General features: G+C 38.9%; 1 protein-coding gene across 9 annotated transcripts in view; it reads left to right on the top strand.

Annotated features, from left to right (window-relative positions):
• SDCCAG8 (SHH signaling and ciliogenesis regulator SDCCAG8) overlaps positions 1-24,131 on the top strand; it is a 241,697-nt gene that overhangs the window by 115,187 nt on the left and 102,379 nt on the right. For all 9 annotated transcript variants that reach the window (XR_011996324.1, XM_026003400.2, XM_072732861.1 and 6 more), the window contains one exon: positions 468-610. Coding sequence is in view for 8 of the 9 variants with exons in the window: in XM_026003400.2 (XP_025859185.1) it covers positions 468-610 (143 nt within the window). In the remaining variant the exon portion in view is untranslated. The remainder of the gene's footprint in view (positions 1-467; positions 611-24,131) is intronic.

Here is a 24,131-nt window from a genome sequence, read left to right as displayed (position 1 = left end):
AACTCACATTTTTCTAAAAGATGTATTATTTTACCCTTTAATTTGGCTTTCAAAACATCACAATGAAACCATAAATATACCTTTCAGAATAGAATCACATATTGATATAAATCACTACATGGATCTGATCGGATCTCACAAACGAAAATGTTCTATTTTAAAGTGGTGACATTTTTAAGTTCACATTGTTTTTTAAAGGGACTGAAGCTTAAGGATGAAAGTGCAGATTCTCCATTTGACCACTGTCATTTAATCATTTCATTTCTGAAATTAGACGATCCAAAAAACCTCACTAATGTGCATTTTTGGCTGTGTTAATTCCCTTTGTCATAAAATGGAAGCTAGCCTAAATTTTCTAATAATTTTTCATCACAGTAAAACTCATGACAAACCTAAAAATGAGAGCATTTTGAACTCCAGTGCATAGAGTTTACATGGGTGCTTTTTCCCTCTCCTCTCTACCTAAGGAAATCGAGAAATTGAGATTAGAAGTGAGTGAAAGCAAGCAGCACTTGGAACAGGAGCAGCAGAAGGCAGCCCGGGCCAGAGAGGAAAGCCTGAAATTGACAGAACTGCTGAGCGAATCCGAGCACCAACTGCACCTCACCAGGTACTCCCTAATCCCATTACGCGCCAGAGCACCAATTCCATTCCGCTGATTTTTGCCACCGGCTTCCAAACAGTTGTTAGAGTTCGTCTTAGTCATTCAATTCACACACAGCTTTCAGGCATATTAAGAAAAGTGGAGATGTGGTAAGCAAAACACCCAGACATGTGAATGATAAGTGTGGCAGGGAATTACTGATATATTACAAAACCTTCCATCTACAAGGCTCAAATATTTAGGTGGTTCTCTACCAATATAAGCAACACGACATATTTCTCCTACCATCACCACTACCTCTCCTGTTAATTCTGTGTCTAATAAAAATGTTGAACTGAAAGATCCGAGGGATATATTTAGGAAGAGAATCAGATGCTGTCAGTGGTGAAAGAGACAAAGTAAAAGACTTCCTGAAATGCCCGCTGAGATGGGACTAATGGGAGGTAAGGACGCTGAGACCTAAGGAGCTATGAAATTGGGAGAGGAAATTGATTGACACCGTTCATGTTCAGACCATGATTGTAACCGTGCGTTTGTGGTTTCAGATTACATGGATTCTGTCACCAAGATACTGCAATGTAATTATTAATGTCGTAGAAATTTAGGGATCATGTAGCTCAGCCCTAGGTTACAAGGAGACATTTTAGATAGCAAGCACTCTATAATTTACTCTGTGGAAAAGACACACAGACGCGCATACACACAAATGTACAAACACAGAGAAAAATTCAAATAGAGGTTGCAGATATTTTACACTCCCATATAAGTGGTTTCTTCTCACTTCGGGTTTTAGTACAGTTTTTCATATTTCAGATCAAGCGTTTGGGTTTGTTCAGTTCTGAGAGTTTTTCAGTTTTTACAGAGAACTTCATCTAAATACACATGTAAGTTTATGAGCTTTGGTTTGGTTCATAAATTAGAAAAATACTGGTCTTCTAATCATAGTAATATGTTGCATTTAAACTATGAAAGGGGACTGATCCCTTTTACATTAAATATGACAATGTAATTCTGAGCACGGTATGATAACAGATGGAGAAAAGCACCACTTGAACAGCCTGCATTTGGAGAAAAAAAATATTTTAGAGGTTGGTGAACCTCCCAAAGTTTTGGGTTAGTGTTAAGATGCCTCCAGTTCTGTTAAAAATCAAACTTTGTTAAAAACATTTTGTTATGATAATATCCCAAATGGTTTGCCAACTTCCCTTTTAAACAGTGAAAGAGGACCAGAAGAAAGAAAAAGGGAAAAAGCAAGCAAGAAAAATCATTTATACACATGTGATATATCTGGAAAAATCCCAAGAGATAAAACACTTTTATGAGAAGAAACTCCTTAATACTGTAGAATGATAACCGTTCTTTTAACACCCATTCAAAGTATTGTCTTATAGAACTAAGAACGTCATGTTAACATAGTTCCTATGGCTTATTTCATCTCAGAAGTTTCAAAATTTAGCTTTATCATGATAGTTAATAGTTTTTCTTCTGTCAGACTTCTGTTGGGAGACAACCATTTGTGTGCTCAGCACTTATTAAACCACAAAAATAGGACAGCTTTCAGAGTCTCAGTGTGGCTGAGCCTCAGAAAATAAATATTAATGCTGGTTTTGTCCCCTCTGCCATCCTGTCTCATTCAGAGAGTTAATTTCTGAAGTCAGAGTCCTACAGGGAGTTTTTCTGTGCAGTATCAATTTGTACTGTCTGACAAGACCAGTTTCTTGCAAATAGAGCATATTTAAGGTACAGCAACTGCTGAAAATGGGCTAGTGGTAACTAATTCCTTTGTTCTTGAGAAAAACGGTTTTGCTTGGTTCCATAGAAAGCTCTTTCTGTTGAGCTTTATTTACAGCAAGTCTACAAAAATTGAAAACTAGTTTTACGGAAAATAAAACTTAATTACCCATTTTCTGAGTGCAGCACTCTTTTGTAAGCATTTTACATTTAGTCTGTGTTTGTGTTTTATAAAATCCACATTCATAAATTTAAAGATGACAATTAAAAATGCAAAGAACTGCATGTATCTCTCTTTTGTACTGAAAATGTATGTTTGCTGTTGGGCTAAATATTTCTGATATATCTATATATATATATAGATATTTTTTTAAGAGTTTGCATTTCCTAGACAGTCTTTATTGATTCGGTATACTCAAGTATGTGGCTGAGATACATTATGTCTTTCTTTCCCTGTGTAGACCAGCCAAAATAAGTAAATACCACACAGGTAGCTTAGTCTTCACTTAAACATTTCGAATGACATAGTCTAAACAAAGTTTAACATCAAATATGAAAACCACGTTATAAGTAATGATGAAATAAGAATGCAGATCTTCCAGGGCAAAGAAAATTGAAAAACTGGAGTATTAATCTATAGATCATCTGTATCTGAAAGATACATCAGCTATCACTCATCTGTCTTTTCCTCTTTGTTGTCTAATTAGACTTAAAATAGAAGATAGAGGGGCTCCTGGCTGGCTCAGTTGGTAGAACATGTAACTCTTGATCTTGGGGTTGGGAATTTGAGCCCCACGTTGGGCAGAGAGGTTACTTTAAAAAATGGAAAAAACCCAACTGAAAGACCCAACTGGTAAGTTTAACAGTCATTCATTCAACAAATATTTATTGAGCACCTACTATATTTCAAGAACATTACTAGGTTCTTGGGTCGAGAGAAAAAAAAATCATCAAATTCAGTTCTTCCCCTTAGGCTGCTCACACTCTGCTACTGCAGTTACAATCAAGTATCATAATAATGCAGTAATAGAAATAAAGTTACCACAGGAGCACATAGGAAGAAGAATTGGCTCACTGTGCATTGGAGGTGAAGATGACGGGGAAAGCTTTCTGGAAGAGGAGACGTTTGAAGCTGTTTTGATTAATGAGCTCTTCAATAGCAATTCGCAAAATGGAAGAAGATGGGGTGGGTAACCTGGGTGGATGGAGCAATATATACAAAGGCATAAAGATGGGACACACTCAGGTTAGGTATTTGGCAGGGGGTAAGCCTGGAAAGGCAAACAGGGACCAGAGGCAGGGCCTTGTGGTCCATATTCTGGAGTTTTGGCCATTCTGACAGTAATGGGTTACTCTTGATATATTTTAAGCAAGGCTGTTGACATGATCACTTGTTTGGGTCGATGTTCTGACTCAGCAGTGTGGAGAGTAAGTTTGGAGAGCTGATGTAAGAAATAGGAAGACCCGTTAGGGCAGAGTCAGCAACTACAGTCTATAAATATGGCTTGTTGTCTTTTTTTGTCCATGAGCTAAAAATGGTTTTTATATTTTTAAATAGCTGGGGAAGAAAAACACAAAAGAAAAATAATGTTTTGTGACACATAAAAATTATATACCCATAAATAAAGTTTTATAGGACACAGCCATGATTATCCTTTATGCATTATGTATTGGGACTATCATGGCAGAATTGAGTATGGTCCTCAAAGCCTTAAAATATCATCTGGCCCTTTACAGAAACAATTTATCAACCCTTCAGTTAGGAGGCTATGTAATTCAAGTAAGAAAGCAAGAGAGCTTGAACTTTAAGGTGTTCAAATATGGATTTAAGGAAGGTAAATGTAGGGTAATTGAAGACAGATTGCCTGAGAAAGAGATCATTGACTGAGGGACCCCGATCAGAGTATAAGCCCCAGTCCAGGAGCTAGTCATGAAGTCCTGGGCATGGCTTTGCCATTAAAATGGAACGGAAATATCATCTTTAAGAGGCATTTAGAGTAGCAAATGAGAGAGGCCAGAATTAAAGGTGATTCCAGACTTTCTAGCCTGTGTTAACTGAATGAGCCATTAATTCCATTAGGGGACTTAAAAGGAATAACAGAGGAAAATAATACACTGTATTTTGGGAATCAGGTGGAGATGTGCAGAGTAGGCCCAGTGTGAGGAGAAAGGTCAAGGCGTGAGGCACTTTACTAGATGCTTTTACGTAAAGCTACTGGTAGTAGCCATAGTAGCCAAGGAAATAGGTGAAAACATAAGAGGGTCATGCTCTTAGAATACGAGAGTGGAGCACCACCAGCCAAGGAGACTAAAGGGATCATCAGTCCTAAGAAAAGAATACAGAATGATGTAACAGTCACCTGCTTTTCTTAGGGGAGTCCCCGGGCCTCTGAGCATTGAGGAAGCCGAGTTTTAGAATCTTCTCCTGGGCATTCTCCATCTTTGCAACTTTTGACACATAGCTTAATTCTTTGAACCTGCTTGCTTACCTATAAAATGAGGCTATAACCTGATATCTAAGTTTCCATCTAGCTCTAATCATCAGTGATCCTAATGGTGACTGAAGACCCCCCATGACGAAGTGCCCATTTCCCAGTGTTAGGCATTTAATTTGCTTGAAATATTCTTTGTTTAGGATGTTTCCTTAGGGAGCTTCTTGGTGGTTCAGCTGGTTCAGCATCTGTCTCTTGATTTTGGCTTAGGTCATGATCTCAGGGTCCTGAGATTAAGTCCCACATCAGGCTCCATGTTCAGCTGGGAGTCTGCTTGAGATTCTCTTTCCTTCCTCTGCCTTTCCCCTACCCACCCCCTCTAAAATAAATAAATAATTTTTCTTTTTTAAAGGTGTTTTCTTAGTTTGAACTTCAGAGAGATTTTCTGGAGGTATCCTTCAGAGACCTACCATTTACATTCATCATAACTTAGGCTCTGCTAACCTCTCACAAGGGTCATGGACCCTTCTGGTCTTTCTCACCAGGCACTGCCAATTGAATATTCATAAGCACTGTCTTGACTCTGTCACCTGCTCCTGAAACCTTCCCTGGTGTTACACTATTACAGGAGGTTTAGACCACTCATGGGTAACGTTCCAGGACAGGGTCCCAGCCTTCCAGTTTTATCATCATTCTCATGGGCTCATGTCACAAGCCAAATTGCACTTTGGAGCTTTTCTCCCCTTTTGCTATTCCCTACACCTAGTATACCCCTTTGACCTTCTCTAGCCCTATTGTAATCTTACCTTCTTTTCAGGTCTCTCTGAAATCCTGATTTTTCCACTGTAGCCCTCCCAGATGGCCCCACTACCAGAGGAGTGTGTCTCCCTTTGAATCCTCCTTTCCACTCAGAGCTGAAGGCTTAATATCCTGAGTGAATTACTCAAAACAGGGACAATGAAAATCTGAAAAAAATGAGTTAATACTCTGAAGGGTTTTATGTACTTGCTTTTCTTACGTTCTGGAATGTGTTATTCTTCAAATGAGGGATGAGAGGTCTTATTAATGTTCTATTTTTCAGAGCATCTGGCTCAGCCCTTTGCAAAGAATTAGAGCTCAGTAAGTCATTATAGGGATGGCCAATGTACTACAAGTTTATGACTGTTCTTTCAAAGCCCAGTATTAATTAACAAATATATACATATATATGTATATATATATTCTCAAATATATCAGAGTAAAAAGTGTAAGATGGAGAAAAGATAGAAATAGCTTTTTTCATTTTTAACTTTGTATGCATATACATATTTAAGTATAGCAGAATCAAATGATAGTCATTCTAACAATTCAAGTAGAGTTGGTAAAATATACCATACTCTCACTTAAATATGCTTGCATAAAAACCACACACACACATGCACACACATGCACATGCACACACAGTTCCAAGTTAGCATTCTCAATAATTAAAAGGTGATGCCTCTGATAGAAACTTACAGGGTGGTAGGGAAGAAAAGAAAATACACAAAAAGCTGGTAAGATAAATGAAAAGATCCAGAAGGGAGATTCCAGATGAAGTATTACAGGAGCAGAGAGACAGGTAGCCTCTTATTTACAACCTGTCTTCTAAATACCTAAAAGCATCAGTCTCTGAGATTAAGAATGTATCCATCTTAAGATCCGCCTGGTTACCATGCTCATGCAGTACCTCTTTAAAAAAATAAGAACAGAAGTAATGGCTCAGGGCTGTGGCTGTCACTTACGAATCCCTTCTGTGTTCCAAGACTTGAGCTCATTGCTTTTCATTTAGTGTCCCCCACCCCACCCAGAGCTCAAGAGGGTACAGGTTGTTACCTTCCCTGTCTTACAGCTGAGCTAACCAAGGTACAGAGAAGTAAAATGATCCTCTAAGGTCATTTACACAGCTGCCATCTTATAGAAGCAGGTTTTCAACCCCAGCAGCTCGCCTACCAGGCCTATACCATTATCTATCACTCTGGAACTCTGTGTAAATTCCAAGGAAAATGATTAAGACAGTTGTTCCTGAAAGTACAGTTGGAGAAATCAGTAGCATAAATTTATAATTGAAATAAGTGTTAGCTGCCGCCTCATACACTGATATAAATACGTGTCAGTGTGTTTTAGTCCTGGTTTGGGCTTTTCCTAAGAAACTGTGTTGGAGTCAGTTGCCTTAGTCACGTTTTAACATACTACTATCTTACCTTCTTCACTTCATTTTCACTCAAGATGAAAGAGAGGTCTTTCCGACAAAGTGGAAATTCCTTCACATATTTGTTTCTGACATGTCCAAACATTTTTAAAGAGCTACCGGTTTTGACCCCTCTCGTGAGATTACCACTTACATCAATGGGGATAGATTACTTCATGATACAATATATTGGAACAACATATAAACATTTCAAAATGTTTATATGATTGTTGTTGACTACTTATGGAGGCAAACACTCTTCTCCATACCTGCTGTATCTGTATTGAAACATATTCTTACATCCTTTCCTCAGGTCTGAGGAGGTAGAATTACCGCAGGAAGCCTTCTGTTTACTTTAGAGAGAATTTAGAACTTGAGTGGCTCTCAGTGCAAAACAGAAGGGAGACCAACCTGCCATTAAACCTGCAGGTTCCAGCTTACTTCAGCTGAGTTGCCTTTCAAATGTTTATTTTTTCTCTTCCAGAAACTATGTTTTCAGTGATAGGTACTTCAAAGAATCAGCAGGAATCTCAACAAGGCCCAGAGAGTGGATTCTCTGCTCTTCCCTATGGTTGCAATCCACATGGTGGGAAGGTCTAACCTTTGACCTAGAGAGATAATAACCTGAACTGTAGTATTTGTATCTTTCTGAAAGTGAGAAAGGGGGGCACCTAGGTGGGTCAGTCGTTGAAGCATCTGCCTTTGGATCAGGTCATGATGGGATCAAGCCCCACCTTGGGCTCCCCGCTCAGCAGGGAGCCTGCTTCTCCCTCTCCTCCCTGCTCCTGCTATCTCTGTCACTGTCTTCCTCTCTCTCTCAAATAAATAAATAAAATCTTTTTTTAAAAAAAGTGAGAAAGGGTATAACAGAGAGGTCACTGTGTTATCCTGTTATGATGGGTGATTTACTTGGAGAGAGGTGATGAAGTCTTTCTTTGTGCAGCATTGCAGAGTGTTTAGCCTCTGGTACTAAGGACTATAAATGCTTTCTTGAATGTAGTTGTTACCAGTAGGAGTCAGGACTCTGGTTGAGGTAACAGAAACCCAGAACAGAGGAACTGATTAGCCTGATAACCAGACCATGTAAAATCCAGACACAGCTGGCCTCAGGCTCTCCTGGAGCAGGGACATGGGGCCGCACCAGGATGCTGTCCTTTTCTGCTGATCCCAGGCTTGACTTTTGTCTGAATGTTGGCTCATTCCTTCAGGTTCTTCCGTACCATGGAGTCACATCCCTCAGTCTGAAATGAAGGTAAAGTCACGATGCCCGTGACTTCAGACTGTAAGAATATGACTCCCTGGCTCCCCTACTTCTGATCACACAGCCACCCCTTGGGTACACACAGTCCTATGCACTGGAGTAAAGGATGAGAGTTACACTGAGCAAAAGAAAGTGCTTTTATTAGGGGAAAAGGGGCCAGGGACTCCTGGGATAATAAACAACAGGCATCCCTTCTCGTCTTTAAAAATATAATCTCGGGATCCCTGGGTGGCGCAGTGGTTTGGCGCCTGCCTTTGGCCCGGGGCGCGATCCTGGAGACCCGGGATCGAGTCCCACATCAGGCTCCCAGTGCATGGAGCCTGCTTCTCCCTCTGCCTGTGTCTCTGCCTCTCTCTCTTTCTCTCTGTGTGTGTGACTATCATAAATAAATAAAGAAAAAAATATTTTAAAAAAATAATAAAAAAAAATAAAAATATAATCTCTGATTTTTTTCCCTTGACTAGGAACAAAGTGCAAGGGGGGGCGGGAAGAAGAGTACATTTCTGTTCATGTTGGATTGTGAGTGATATTCTCCATTGTCATAATGCTGTAAGGCCAAGGAGGCAGGGTTATTTCTTCACAGGGTGACTTTGTGGTTCTCTTTAGAGAACTCTTAGAATGCAAAAAGAGAGATGTGCAAAAGATGCATTAATGAGCCCCTAGCACTAGCCAAACACCATGCCTGATTCCCAGCAGCAGTGTGATGTGAAATGTGGCCTGTGATGGACTATAAATGATAAGTCTACCATAAATACAAAGATTGAGTGCTTAGAAACTTTTATTTTAAAATGCCATAATATCCAACCAAGTGCATGATCAGTGGACTTTTTCCTTTTTTTTTTCTGTGTCTTTTAATATTTAAAAAAAATTCTTGTAACTCATTTTGTTCCTATTTTATAAACTCATGCTTTTCAAAAAAATTTTTGAGAAAATAAACTTTTACACAAGAAGTTTGAACTCCCTGCCTTCTCAGTCCTTACAGCAAGCCCAGGGAAGCTGAGGCTTGAAATCATGCAACTGGGAAGGAGGTAAGGCGCCAAGCTGAAGAAGCAGGCTTTGAACCAGGTCTGTCAGAGTCCAGAGCCTCTGCTCTTGAGCTCCTGTTCACAGATAGATGCAAAAATGCATTTCAAAGCTAAGTAGAAATACTCTTTTGATTGCAGAATCTCAGTTCATAGTCCAGGAAACAGGTCTCTTGAACCACGTTTGACATCAGGCTACGTCTAGCAAATTCTCTATAAGCATTGCACAACTTTGCCTCTGCTCTTTATTAGTAGGGGCAAATTAAGAAGAAACTGCACTTATTTTCAGATGACAGTTGGCTTAGGTCAAAGAACCAAACTTCCAATCTCTCTTCATTTGGAAAGGGGAGTACAGCATTGACATGTAATTTTGCTATTCCTTGGTGAACTTTTTTTTTTTCCCTCCTGAGTTTTATTGAAGAATTTTTAGCTTCAAGTTTCCATTTAAAAGTTAAGCTTATTTTTTTCTTGTACTCCTTTCATGAATAAATTAAGCAGAGAACGTGTCAAAAATACTTTTAAATGGATATATGTGCAACCAACATCTTCAAGTCTTGAAATAGATGGCCTTGGTACTGTTTTAAATTGCGTCCTCTTTTCTTTCCCCCACCCGGTACCCGAGAGAACGGGCTGTCAGAGAGCCAGGAAGGCAAAGGCGTTTCATTTTGCTCTGGTGGACACCGGGTTGCCTGAGTGCCCTTGCCTCCACCTGTTTGATGGGCTAAGAACCCTGGTCTCGGTGCAGCCCCGGGCGAGAAAGGTCAGAGTCGAGGCTGCCAGAGCATGTGTCTCTGCGGGTGGGCTCTGCCTAACTTTCCCTGGCTCGCTTCTCTCTCGGTTCTGTGAAGCTCAAATGTGTGCGCAATGAAAATCGACACCGGGGATGTCTCTTCTCCCCTGCCACACAGGCCCACAGCCTGGAGCATGGTGGTGGTGGCAGCCAACTCATTTTCTGAAGAAGCCCAGAGGAAACCGAGAAAGGATTGCCCACAGCATTTGCCCGACTCAACAACAATGAACATCAAGTTCAATGCAAATAGAAGGAGAAAAAAAGCAAAAACATAGAACTGTTGTTTTGGTAGCTCTAAGTAAGAATATTTTTTATAAAAGGAAGCTCTGATCTCCAATATTAATTTAAGGTAAATTTAAAAAAAACTTGATGTTTAATTTCTTTTTAAACACCTCTCCCTAATTGGAAGTGTTGGCTAGACCGATTATTGGGTATGACTCACTTGTTATTTGATGTTTCCCTGATACCCACAAGGAGATTATACAGTGATTCATTGATGTGAAATGTTGGAATCAAAGCTCATTTTTAGGGTCCCAGGAAATAAAGAGGTTTGGGGGAATATCCAGTTTCCTCAGGGTCCACCCCAGGGCCATCCATGTCCCACCAGGGACTAGGGTCCAATGCAACTAAACACATTTTTAATAAAGCTACTCCTCTGTTAGATTGGCTTAGCAGACAGTACAATTACCTGAATTCAGGAACTCAGAGTGGGCACCAAATGGGTCAGGAAACATTTGGAAACAGCCTGTGACACTGACGTCCAGCTGAGGGAAAAACTGCTCCACCTTGGCTCTGCATGACCTCTCCACAGCAGGCACTGGTCACCTGAGGGAGAGCTGAGCATCTCCTGCCCTGGCCAAGGTGGTTGGGGGGAGAGCCAAGCAGAGTATGAAGGGATCCCTTTATCAAAAGAATCCACCCTATGTTGAGAGTACAGTTATTCTAATTATTCTAATGTAGCTATAGCAACAAAAGAAGTATATAAAATAGAGTGAGAAGTCACTATTGGAATATATGCAAGGGGTAAGGGGAAGAGGGAGTTCAAGATGAGGCATTAAAAGTGGGTTTTAGCAGGTACGAGGGTTGCTGGTTTTCCAGTAGCTGATCTGAAGTGTGGTTCACCAGGCTGGGCATAGCTTGCTTTTGACACCAGTCCTGGTTCTCTTTCTGAGGACCTTCTGTCACCTTGGGAAAAGTCTCCTACTGCATTTTATTTCCTGCAGATCTTAACTGTAATTTTATGAAGATATATGTGAATATGAAAATCACAAAACTCATTCAGGGTTCTGTAAATCTGAGGGGTTCCTCATCTGTTCAGGGATGATGCTACTAATGAGAATTTGTGTAAAATATATTAATTAGCAGTCACAGTGCATTGCTCAATCTAGAAAACTTTAGGGCAATTGCAGCAAGATCAGATTACTCAATTTTTTTTTTGGCAAGGTGGTGATGGTGACAAGTCAGGGACATGAAGAGAATATATCGTTAAATATATGACTTCCCACTTTCTAACTCTTAGATGGCCCTCTTTGTCTTCGGAGGAAAACCACCTTGGTACTCCTGATATTAGCAGTTCGTCAAGCGAGAAATAATGGGAGTAGCTCTGCAACCTTGGGGCTCTTTAAGCTCTGCCTTGCTGCACTAATGGCAGTTCTGGATTCTTCCCCTATTTCTGAAATAAGGCGTTTATTCAGGATCAGTCACTATTGAATTAGTCGACAATGTTCGGTGAGGAAAGATGATAATTACATTTAGGACTTAGATAAAATCCATCCCCGGTGAAAAGAGAGCCCATGTCAGAAATGTAAGAGGAGCCCAAATTCAGGTCCCGCGCTCAGATTGATTTGCACAAAGGCTTGTCTGTCTGTTAAAAGTGGAAGAAAGAAGGACAGCATGAGACAACTCATGTAACTAATCAACTTTTGAGATGCTGTTTCATATGTTTGCTTTTCATTAAATTCAGGAATGGTTGCGACTTTGTTGTTGTGATTCAGTCAACATTTATTCCTATCTGTTTTTCATATACAAAGGCTTGGGGATGCCAGAAAATAAACTGTTAACGGAGAATTAACTTCTTTGGCATGCTTTCATACTTATCTTCCAAATTAAAGAAAATGAAATGGGCAGAAACAGAGTGTAGATTACCTCCTTTTTGTCAAAAATGGTGGGAATTTGAAAATTAATAATAAAAAAGGGAACAGATGCAGTAACATGCCAGAGGGAGATTAATGTGGAGAGTAAAATCTGTGAGCAACAAAACTGAAGCAAACTGAATCAGTGGGAGGTGGTTGTACAATCAAAATCAGGATAAAAGAGAAATTACAAACAACCCTGCACTTGTCAAAGTAGTAGTAATGAAATCCTGACTCTGCCAGCAGTGAGAACCTGTGTTAGCACTTTGGGGTAAGGATGGTAGCCGGGTGCCAGGTAGGAGGGCAGTGTTAGGTTGCTGGGCAGCAGCCATCTTGCGTAGAACAGATGGCATCGAAAGCTGGCAGGGGAGGGGCTCCTTAGCAGAACTAATCAGACAGTAACAGATAGGGCAGCTGGGAAGACTGACCACAGAGAGGGAGTCTGCGGGGTAGCCGAGTGCCATGATGTTTGCAGTGGTGTGCCCATTGGTCTGAGATAAGACCTTGCAATGTCTTTCCCATCCACGGAAGAACGGAAACTTTTGTTTCAAAAGAAAAATTGAGTTGAATTTGTAGCACGGTTGGGGGTGGGGGCGGGCATCAGGGTAGAGAGCGAGGAAGGAAGAATTGTCCATCTCGAAAGTCGGGGCATGCATTTTCATCCCTGGCTCCCACAGAACTTTGGTTTTTGCTGTTTGTGTGGTTCTGCCGTCCTCATGTGTATGATGTGGCACAGGGAAGGATCGCTTTATGTATTTTATGCATCAGAGAGTTTCTGATATTGAGGCTATGGTTAAAATTAGAAGAGACTTTTTGATATGATTTCTACCACATATGTCTTTAACAAATGAAAGCCCAGACCAACAGATGATATGTGCATTTATGCCTAATAATTTCTCATAACCTAATTGGAGCCATGTTGATCCAGAGCCACTTGACCTTCTTTTCTCTACCGTAAAACTGCGATTGAACATCAGAATGCTAAGCCTAATTCAGAACTCAACCTTAAAACAAAAATAAGAGCAAGTCATTCTGAAAGAAATGAAAGAGAAAATGACCTATTAAATTTAATAACTCATTAAGGAATCGTGTTTTTTAAATATAGAGTTGGGACATTGATGCTAAAACTATTATTTTAACAAAGAAATCCAGATCTCCTACATCTGTTTTTGAACTAGTATATTTCTCTCTCTCTCTCTTTTTTTTGCAGAAGCTTTGTAGCTTGGCTCAATTTATTCATTTTGGAGGGGGAGGGGGAAACATTACCAGGATTTGAAATAGGTGGTATAACATAGCCATATGCTATTTATGCAGCAGTTTCTGCAATAAATCTAATTTGGTGCTGTCAAAAAATTAGACTTATTTGATATAACAGCACATTAGTAAATGATTGTGGCAGATTTAAAGTTGTCATTTAGTTTCTCCTTACTCTTAACAGAATCTCACAAATTTGTCTTCTCCCCCTTGCTCAACTCTGTGAAAATGTCTCAGTTCTTTGTCCTGAAGTCCTGCAAATATTTTCACATCTGAAACAAGGTCTTGCCTTGAGGTAACTGAGGAAGGGGGTGGAAGAAGGAGTACCCTCTGTTGTTAAAAGGCTGCAGGGATAGATAGGCAGAAAAATACATACACCAGGGAAAAATCGTTGTATTCTCATCGTTTTAAATTCTTGGAAAAGCAAAACTGCTAGTCTCATTCAGAATGTCGATAAATGAGGCCGGTCAGTTCTCTATTAAGGAGCTGAAATATTTTTACCTTCCAGCCTACGTACATATGCTGCTTCAGAAAAACTGGTATGAACGAATGTGAGTGACATCAGCTCTTCCTCCTCACCTAGCAGGGCCCTTGGAAATGGTTTCCCTGTTCTCTAGTTCAACCTGGCAACATTGCTTCAATGCCACCTTATTTTATTTTATTTTATTTTTATTTATCTTTATTCTTCTGTGAAATTTGTCTTTCAGGTGCTGGTATCAAAGTATCTAAAACTTTTTCCTAGTTTTTCTGCTTAAAAGATAAAACAAGCACCTTACACCTGAGGCAGATAACTGTAACAGTATTCTCTGAATTCCTTAAATCGGTCCATTTGGAAGAGTAATCGTGATATTATTTCCCTTTTCTTTTTCTTACGTATTTATGGAGGGGAAGAGTAGATGTGTGTGCACACCCCATGCATCCGTGTGTGAGTGTAAGTGCTGTTCAACTGAGCGGTTTTTCATTTGTTTATGTTCTTGTCATATACATTTTCTAAAACAAGCCTACTAGTGGGTTTCTGAAATGCAATTTGCTAAGAATGGAGCGTTCCTTCACGGTGATTTAAGCAGCCCCTGTGAAACTAGCATTTTGCTAATACTTCTTTCTTTTATATAGCAAATCAGACCACGGAAGTGATCAGATTACCAGTACCCTTTCTATGCTATTCAGAAGCAGGGATCCAGGTAACCAAGCTACCGTCAGGCACAGATTACACTAAAGGGGATAAAATACCGAGAAAAATACTAAACAAACTTGCTGGGTAAATTAGATACTACTTCTGAAATTTTCTCCACATGAATAGAAATTATTTAGAAGTCATGTTTTGGGAAGCTGGAAGAGGAAGCACCTCTTAGAATTCATATTTTGTGTTCAAAAGCCACACCTTCAATTACATTATATGTGTTTCATAAGAATGATTTATAGGACATAGGGAATTTTGGAGATTAGGAATAGAGTTGAAATTCAAGCTAAAAAAGAATGTCTCTGCACTTGGATTTGAAGCTGTCTTTGTCGGGTTTTGTTTTTGCTTTTATATTTAGCATCACAATAATTTTCTCTAACACATCTGAAGAATTGTTCTGGAAAAGTCTTTTTTTTTTTTTTTTGTAAATTATAAATATTTAATCAACCAAACCCTTAAGATTCAAATTTTAGATTGCAGGTTTTTAAGCTGCTTTTATTAATAAAACCTGCCTGCAATTTTATGTCAATGAGAAAAGCTTTCATTTTTGCCTTTTCTACAAAGGATTTAGAAAATTTTCCTGGCTCAATTAATTGTGCTTATTAATAAAAACATATGCAATAGGATCAAATCTTGGGGTAATTCCTCCAAATATAAAAGCAGCATTATGAATGAAGTACCACTTAGGTTTACATTTAGCTTCACATTTCTAACAGTGCTTTGGTTAAAATTCGTGTCATCTCTTTTCTCCTAGAAAAGTGATCTCCCTTTTTCTTAAAAGAAAACTGAACTGAGTCATTGGTTTACCTTTTTCTTAGAGAATATAGTTGTCTGAAATACTGGGAAATAATTCAACATAAAGTGATTTCATGTCCGATTTCTGAAGGGAGGGTAAATACTTGATAGCAGTGGATGACACAGAATAAATTCACTTGAGAGTATAATTTTTACCTAATTTTTATGAGTTAATTTTTTTTCACAGAACTGTCCTATTGGTACAATTTCTATTTCTTTAGCTAGATGATGATGTGCTTGTTGGGCAACATATATTTGAATATTATTGAAGCAGAATTGTTTATTTTTTTAAATGATGGAATTTAAAATATACTCAATTTGTATATTATGGGTTCAGTCTTTCAAAGCAGTAATGGAGCTGTGTGTTAATATATAGCTTATAATTGAAATGGTACATATTTGTACATTTTAAGCATTTCAGTGTAAAATTTCTTAATTGGAATACTCTTTCCCTTGGCTAATTCATTAGTGAAAATATTTATTCCTCAAGTTAATGCTGTATAGTATGAAGCAATTTTTACATAGTGTAAACTTGTTTATGATATTTTGATTTCACTTTAAAACTTTTATTTTGCTTCTTATACATATAGTTCATACTTGATATAATAAGAAGTGCAGACACACATGAAGGAAATACATATCAGCTGTCTGGTTTTACAAATGATCATGAAAATACCATGTCTTACTACTTTTGACTCCAAATTATTGTCTTCCCGAACCCAAAAGTAATTTTCACAAGTACATTACACAACAGAACTTCATCTTCTGCTGGTTAGCAGTAGAGGATTTAAATCCATGCCGACAGTTCATTTGACAATGACCTTGAGGGGCTTTGCTTCTTGAAGAAGAAAGCAGAAGCTTGCGGTAAACAAAGTTCACTTCTGACAGATGGATTGAATGACAGAAAGGTTGCGAGTGCCAGAATAGCCCTGGCAGAGGAGGAAATGTTCAGTGGAATCCAACAGGAGAGGAGGTGTGAACAGGTGCAGGGTTGCTGACGGAAGGGGAACCAGATGGAAGGAGCCAGAGCCAGTTTATTTAAAGGAAAAGGCAGAAAACATTGAAAGGCTGTGCGATCAGTGGCTAAAAGTGTTCATAGAGGAAGGTAAAAATTCACAAAGCAAAACTGCACAGTGGGGTAGCTAACACTTAGCATAATGGTAGTAATTTGTGAGTTTAGTTTGGAAGTTGCAATTGAAATACATTCATCTTGGCTCTTGACACCATCAAGGATAGATATTTGAAAGTTGTTTATTTTTTTTAAGTTTCTAAGCTTTTTTTAATCCATCCATTAATTTAATTTTTTCCAGCCAGAAGCTCCGTTGTGATAATACTAAAATTGTGTCATCAGCTAGGAAAAGAAAAAAAAATTTAAGTGAAGGTTAACATTCCATTCAAATTTATCTTGTGATGCCTCAGTTTTGTTCACATATGGGAAGCAAATGCACGCACTGTTGGGTGACATCTGTAATATCTAAGAAATTTGCAATGTTGGAATGGATGCTGTTGGTTGCTTTTGTTGTTTTGAGTCTCTGTTCATTTCGTGAAGTCCAGTTTGATAGCTCCAGTAAGATTAATGCTCCCTAAAATGTGTATCTGCCTGCCAGATCTGCAGGTTAATTTCTGTTGCTGAGGTGTCCTGGTTGTCATTGACTTTCCATGACCTGTCTTTAAGGAGACACCTGCAAACTCAAGAGGCATTTACAATAGGAACAGTGTATACAGTAGGGCAAGGCAGGGAGGACTTTCTTATTTTCTTAGACTTATTAAAATTAAACTTTCTGCAAACCAAAGACATCCTTGGTAATCATCTGCCTGGTCACATCACACATGCCATTTATGTGGACCCTCGTCTACCACTGTTGTCCTTGAAATTTTCCTACGTTACATTACTGATAAAGAGCTGCCAATTGAGGAGGAGCTGCTAGGAAGCAATCCCCAAGAAAAATGATGAAAATGCACAATTATTTTGAGGTGTTAAAGATCTAGTAATTTATCCACAAGAGTTGCTGCACACTTTTCACAAAGATTAAATACCCAGGATATACTCAGCAAGCACTGTGTTCACATTCCCCATCTCAGAGCAGCCTGGATCGGATAGTTTACCATTGGATTCGGGCGGATATTCGGAACATTCTGATTTTAGAGATCACATCTACGATCCCTGGCATGTTTTTGTCAGTGAAAAGAGAGAATTGCAATTTGATTAGCAGTTATAGAAGACGTTGATTCATGCCTGTGTTGTTCTTGGAGAGCCGAGCTCTTGGTCATTTTTTTTTTTTAAGACTGGGTGAGGCTATACACAACTGTATATTTGAAGGAAAACGAGTAAATGATTTGTTCCAAAAGAAGGAATTTGATCATCTGTATTTACAATCAGGTCCAAAATGTGCCTCTTTCTCCTCACTTGTTAAGAAGTTTTCATTTAATATATATTCTTATTAACCTAAAATTTTACATAAAGTTGGTTGGAGCTTACTTGCTCTAATTGTAATGTACTGAGTTTGCCACCTCTTCCATCATAGTTCCTGAGTACCTTTATAAAATCCTTCTAAAAACAATAATGAGCCTTTTAATAATAATATAAAAAACTAGCATGGTGCTGCCATATAAAATAATACCATAAAACTCACCTGAATTACGGGATGCAAATTGAAAGGTTGTAAAAAGAAACCACAACAATTAGTCATCATTTGGTGCCTCACAAATTAAGCTGCAAGCTCTTTATAGGTGGAACTAATAACTTCCCAGAAATATGTAAACTTAGCTATATTCAGCATAATGTCTTATGTCCTAGGGGTTTTGAAATTTTTTTGAATGAAGGGATAATGGGTTGACATAAACAGGCGTTCATTCAACATTAGCTATACTAGGTGCTGAAGATGTTTTAAATGAAGAGAGCATGATCCCTCTCCACAGGTAACTTACAACCTAGTGGATAAGGTGTACATAATAACTACCTATGTGTGTGTGTGTGCGTGCGTGCGTGCATGCGTGCGTGTGTGTTTGTGTTAAATCTGGAACAGTATTAAATATAGTAAAACATAAAACAGTATATTTATAAATGTTCTTTATCATTGTGAGTGAATGAATTAGTGGAACAAGCCTCGTCCGTCTAGCCCTCGTTATATGTGAGGACTGAGGTGAGGGAGGTTAAGTGACTTGCCCAAGGTCAGCAGTTCTTCAGTGGACACTGAAAAGTACAATCTCCATTTCCTTACTCTTAGTCTAGTGCTCTTCCTGGTACTCTGCATTATATAACCCTGATATTCAGTGATAATATGACTTGTCTGAATAAGCCTATTAAAAATCTTTCTGTCAGAGTCCTGCACAACCTGTTGCTGAAAGGAAAAGCAGCTTTCTTTTTGGTCTTTTCCACATGGTTACAAGTTCTTGAAACAAACAAAACACTGTAACTTGAGCAGCTGGGTGGCTCAGCGGTTTAGCGCCACCTTCGGCCCAGGGCATGATCCCGGAGACCGGGATCGAGTCCTGCGTCCAGCCTGCTTTACCCTCTGATTGTGAAGGGATAATGGGTTGATTGTGTGTGTGTGAAAAAGCAGTCCCAGCCTGCTTTTCCCTCTGCCTGTGTCTCTGCCTCTCTTCCCCTCTCTGTGTGTCTCTCATAATAAATAAATGAAATTAAAAACAAAAACGCTGTAACTTAAAAGCACCAATTACTACTTCTTGGAACACTGTTCCTGGGGGCAATGGTCAAGATAGCTCCCCTGACACCCTACTTACTCTCTGATAAGCTCGTTACTCACATTAACTCACTTAGTCTCCACCTGACCCTTTTGGATAGATTCATTCAACATTAGCTATACTAGGTGCTGAAGATGTTTTAAATGAAGAGAGCATGATCCGTGAGCCCATTTTACAGATAAGAAAACTGAGGTGCATGGGGTCACAGCACTGGCAATGAGGTAGAGTCGGGATTCAAGCCTCAGCAATTAGGCTCCAGTATATGTTTATTTATTACACTTAGTATATTGCCTCTGATGGTGGGTGTTCTGAGAAAATTGATTATGTGATCAATTCCTTTTGGAAAGTTGAATTGAATAGGGCTTTTGCCAGTAGGGCTTCTCAGAGCCTTGGAAATGCTAACTAGTGCACATTGTGACTCTCTTGCAAAGGGATTTAGTTTTCAGCATTTTCCAAATCTATATTACTTATGGAAACTCTTTTATTAAATCTCTACATGTCTCCCAGGAATCAGGTTTTTAGGAATACGCTTGGGGAAGAATTAATCGAAATTAATATGTGGTAGGATAACTGAATTTTCACGTGGCAAGTTTTTATTTTCTTATCAGTACTTCTGGAACTTCTCTCCCCAGCCCTGCTCCGTGCTGCACTTCGATTCATGCAGAGAGTAGGTGGGTGGCACCTTTCAATTTAAGTGGAGTCTGTCCTCTAAAGTGGGGTGAGCATGGGGGAGCATCTCTGGCCATTACTTGAATAGTTAGCTGTGCCAGTGTCACATTACAATGGGGTCCTCCAGATCCACCATTTCAACTTGGCCCTTTATATGATAATAGTTCTTGAAAATAAATTTAGCAAATAACTAGATGCCAGTCAGTTGATCAGATTTAGGTATCTCTCTCAAAGCTTGACCCTTAGAATAAGATTTTATAGAGTAAGATTTAATGGATACTTTTGGACATAAATCCTTCCCAAAAAAAACCCTCTGCCAGGAATTATTGGCACAGATTCAAAGTCTGGGCCCCTAAATCAGACTCTGCAGTAGACCTTATTCTCCTTCAATTCTTGCTATCCTAATATTCCTTCCTCCCTTCCAAGTATATCCCTTCCTATATCCTGAAGAAATGGAGTAACTAACTCATGGATAGTAAGCTCTAGAAGTTGAGAAGTTGAGAACTCATAATGTGTTAATTTTTTTGTAAATACACTTGGAGGTGCCTATAATTTATCATTTTTTCCAGCAGCTCCCATTGGTAAGATTTTTCTGTAAATAATGATGTTGCAGTGATAATGATGACTGGAACTGTGACTCTCATGAGGGCTTACTATGTGTGGTCCTGGCTTCCCCACCCACCCCTCCCCTTTCTGGGTTCTTGAATTCTATTTCTTCCAACAAACAAATTCCAGCAATTTTTGTAGAGTTGAAACCATTCATTGGCTTATCTGAATTCCACAAAGTGCAGATTATGTTTTGCAGTAAGTGAGAACTACAAAGGCAACAGATTAGCTCACCAGGCGGTGGGATAGTTTATTAAACTGGCTGACACACTAACTCATATGAGTATTTGGTCCTCTTGACAGACTATGGAAATGCTAGATTTTTACTAGAAACAAGTAATGAATTATACAAGATTGATGACTAGAGATTCAAAAATCTTTGGGAAAAAAAGGGAAATCCGTGGGGAAAAATCTCTTGGAGAATTTGTTATTTCCATTTAACAATTACAGAAAGACTATGAAATGCTAAAGATTTTCCAACCCTATGCACATTACCTTATTAGGAGTCTTAATGCATGTTCATAACTGGATATTTTTCTATAATTTGCCAGCTTGACTATGTGGAATAATTTTTAATATGCTTTATAATTTAATTTTAATTATGAATATGTATTTTGGGAGGTGCTTCAAACCAGATCTGATTTTTTTTAAAAGGTTTTATTGCTTCCATTTGTATAATATGGTAACTGCTTCAGCTTTAGCTAATTCTTTATTTTCTGTCAGAAATCTCCTTCCATTCTCCTTTCAAGCAATGGTGACAGACCGATTTAAATGAGAAATTTGTCAAAGTAAAAAAAAAAAATGTTATTTTAATAGCTTTTGCTTCTTATAAAAATTATGAGATTTGATATCTTCATGAGGCATTTAAAGTTAGCAGGTTTTGGCAACATGGTTATTTTGATTTGTGGCCCATCAGGATTAAAAATGATTCTTTGCTCTGGGGAAGTAGACAAAGGAGTTATGCTCAAACCCACACTGTCCAATGGAAATACAAGGAGAGCCACAAAATGCAAGCCACATATTTAATTAAAATTTCCAAATAACCATATTTTAAAAGGTAAAAAGAAACAGGTGAATTAATTCTAATAATTTAGTTAACCTAATAAAGAAAATGGCATCATTTCAACATGCAGTATAAATTAATGAGGTTTTTCACTTTTTTTTTCTAGTTCTTCACAGCCCAGTGCGCATTATTTACCCCTATAGGGCATCTCCCTTCAGCCTAGCCACGCATCAGGTGCATGGCAGCCACATGCGGCCAGTAGCTACAGTACAAACCATGGCATCCCTAGGCTCTTGTTTTCACTTTTCCCAGCTTCTTCTCAATGCCTGGTCAGGTTGCAGTTGGTTTCTCATGAGTGTAAAATCTGAATTCTGTTTCTACAAGAACTGGAATCATTCTATAAAACAAGAAAATCGTGTCAGGTTCTTCTGTAATTTTGGGGTCAGTAGCCAGGCCTGTCTTTTTTTTTGTACTTTTTTGAAGAATTGCCACTTTGAGCAAGAGAGGGAGAGGAAGCTGCCATTCCCTGCCGTTCTTTGAAGAGCAGCTCAACTTCCGGCTGTACCAGCAGCCCAAGAGAGTAAGTTCTTCCTGTCTTATGGGCCCATCTTTGCCTTTACACCTTACAGCTGTGGCAGATAAATTTGACAATGAGCTCACCAGATGAGTTTAGACCTTTTTCAAAGGGTGGTCGGGGCCAGATGTTGCTGGCTGCTTTATATAGATTGTCTCATGTATCCTGATAATATCATTTCATTAAAGGAGAAAAATGGCTTTAGACTGAGGTCCCGTCTAATGGCACATAACTGGTGCCTGGTGGGGCCAGGGCCCAAATCTGCTCTGTGTGCATACAAAGCCCAAACTCACATTTGCTCTACAATACCACTCCTCCCATATTGCTTTTATCAGTAAACTAAGGAAATTCTTTATTATTTCTTTGAGCTTGTGAGTCTTTGAAGTAATGGTATTGATTGTTACACTTTCAATAGTCATCTTCTAGGAAATAATAATAACAATAATAATGGTATTGATTAATATTTTTGATCACAGGATATGACCATGTTGTACTAAGCACATTTTACATACAGTGTTATGGTATTCCTGAAGAGAGGTATATTATTAACCCCATTTCATATTTGCAAAAACTGAGACATCAGGTAAGTGAATTGCTTAGGGTGCACAGCTAATAAGTCGACACGTTGGGACTCTGATGCCGCATCCAGCTTACACCAAGGTCTGAGCTCTTAACCTCTGGCTCCTGTGTGCAAATTCATGACCCAGCCCTGCTGGCAGTGGGCTTACATGCTGAGGCCTCAAGTCCAGGGGCCCAATGTTGTTTTTAGAGGCCCTTTAGGATTTTAATTCTTTATATTCCTCAGGGCATGATTCCCCTGTTTGGGGTAAGCTCAGAACAGACTACTCTGTAGAAATGAATTTGAATATAGATTTAGAATAAAGGAAGAAGGAGGTCTTCAGGAACAGAACGGGCAGCTCTGTAGCCATAGGAATGCTGAGCATCATGGCCTTTTGAAGAAAACCCAACACACTTATGTTTCTGTAGAGAAGGAACCTTTCAGAAGGTAGGAAAGACTAATGATAAGCATGTGTTCCAAGTCAAATAGAAATCATGTTAAATCATAAAAATGACTACAAGGAAAAATGTTTTCTTGAGAAAAATGACCTCAGTACCGTGGCAAGAACATGCTTCTCTTATTTGGAAAAGTGAGGATAACACTGGGATGGGAATCTAAACACTTGAGCTCCGGTCAGTTTTTTTTTCTGTAAATATAATTGTGCTTTTCAGCTCCAGAATCCTGTGCAAAAATGGAAAGTTTACAGATATCTCAATCAAGATTTAAAAATGAACTAGCTATATTTTTGTTATCAAGCCAAGATTAGTCAATAGAACACAATCCTAATTCCTAGGTACAGACATACTGAATGTTTGACCAGAAGCTCACCACTTCAGCAACAATGTAAACTCCACTGTCTTTTTTACAGCATTTCCCCCACTTAAACTCAGACTTCTGGTAAATTCAGCCGTTTGACACATAGCTATAAACTGAGATATAAATTAAAAAGTACTTTTAAGAAGCAAAACAAGGGACACCTGAATGACTCGGTGGTTGAGCATCTGCCTTCGGCTCAGGACCCTGGGGTCCTGGGATTGAGTCCCACATCAGGCTCCCAGTAGGGAGCCTGCTTCTCCCTCTGCCTATGTCTCTGCCTCTCTCTCTGTGTCTCTCATAAATAAATAAATAAAATCTTAAAAAAAAAAAAAAGGAGGGAAAACAAAACATAGCAGCAACTCATAAACAACTGACACAAAAAATTTTAAGAAGTAGGTCAGTATACTTCGATTTGCTTTCTGGCTCTTTAGAACAGCATCTGAGACTTTTCATGCAGCAACTGTTATAAACGGCCTTCTGTTTGCAGTCACTGGTAGTAGGCACCTGAAGGTACAATGGTGAGCCCTGATCCCTAAGAGCATCCCAGCAGTGGTGATGGTAGTAGCAAGCAGACATTCCTCATTTGACATTATGACCTTGATTATCAAGTGGAGTTGATTATAATTGCTCACAGAAACAAAGCCATAATAAATATATATTTTAGACATATTTCTACTGTAAACAGATTTCTGTGGGTCTTATGCCTGGAAAGTTCTCTCATGTGGAACACCTCACCTCTCAACATCCCAGATAAATGAAGGATTATTCTATTGTGCTTGAGAAATGAGA

Source organism: Vulpes vulpes, chromosome 13, assembly GCF_048418805.1.
Source record: "Vulpes vulpes isolate BD-2025 chromosome 13, VulVul3, whole genome shotgun sequence".
Taxonomy (NCBI): domain Eukaryota; kingdom Metazoa; phylum Chordata; class Mammalia; order Carnivora; family Canidae; genus Vulpes; species Vulpes vulpes.
The sequence above is the reverse complement of the archived record's forward strand: the minus strand, read 5'-3'. Positions and strand labels throughout refer to the sequence as shown.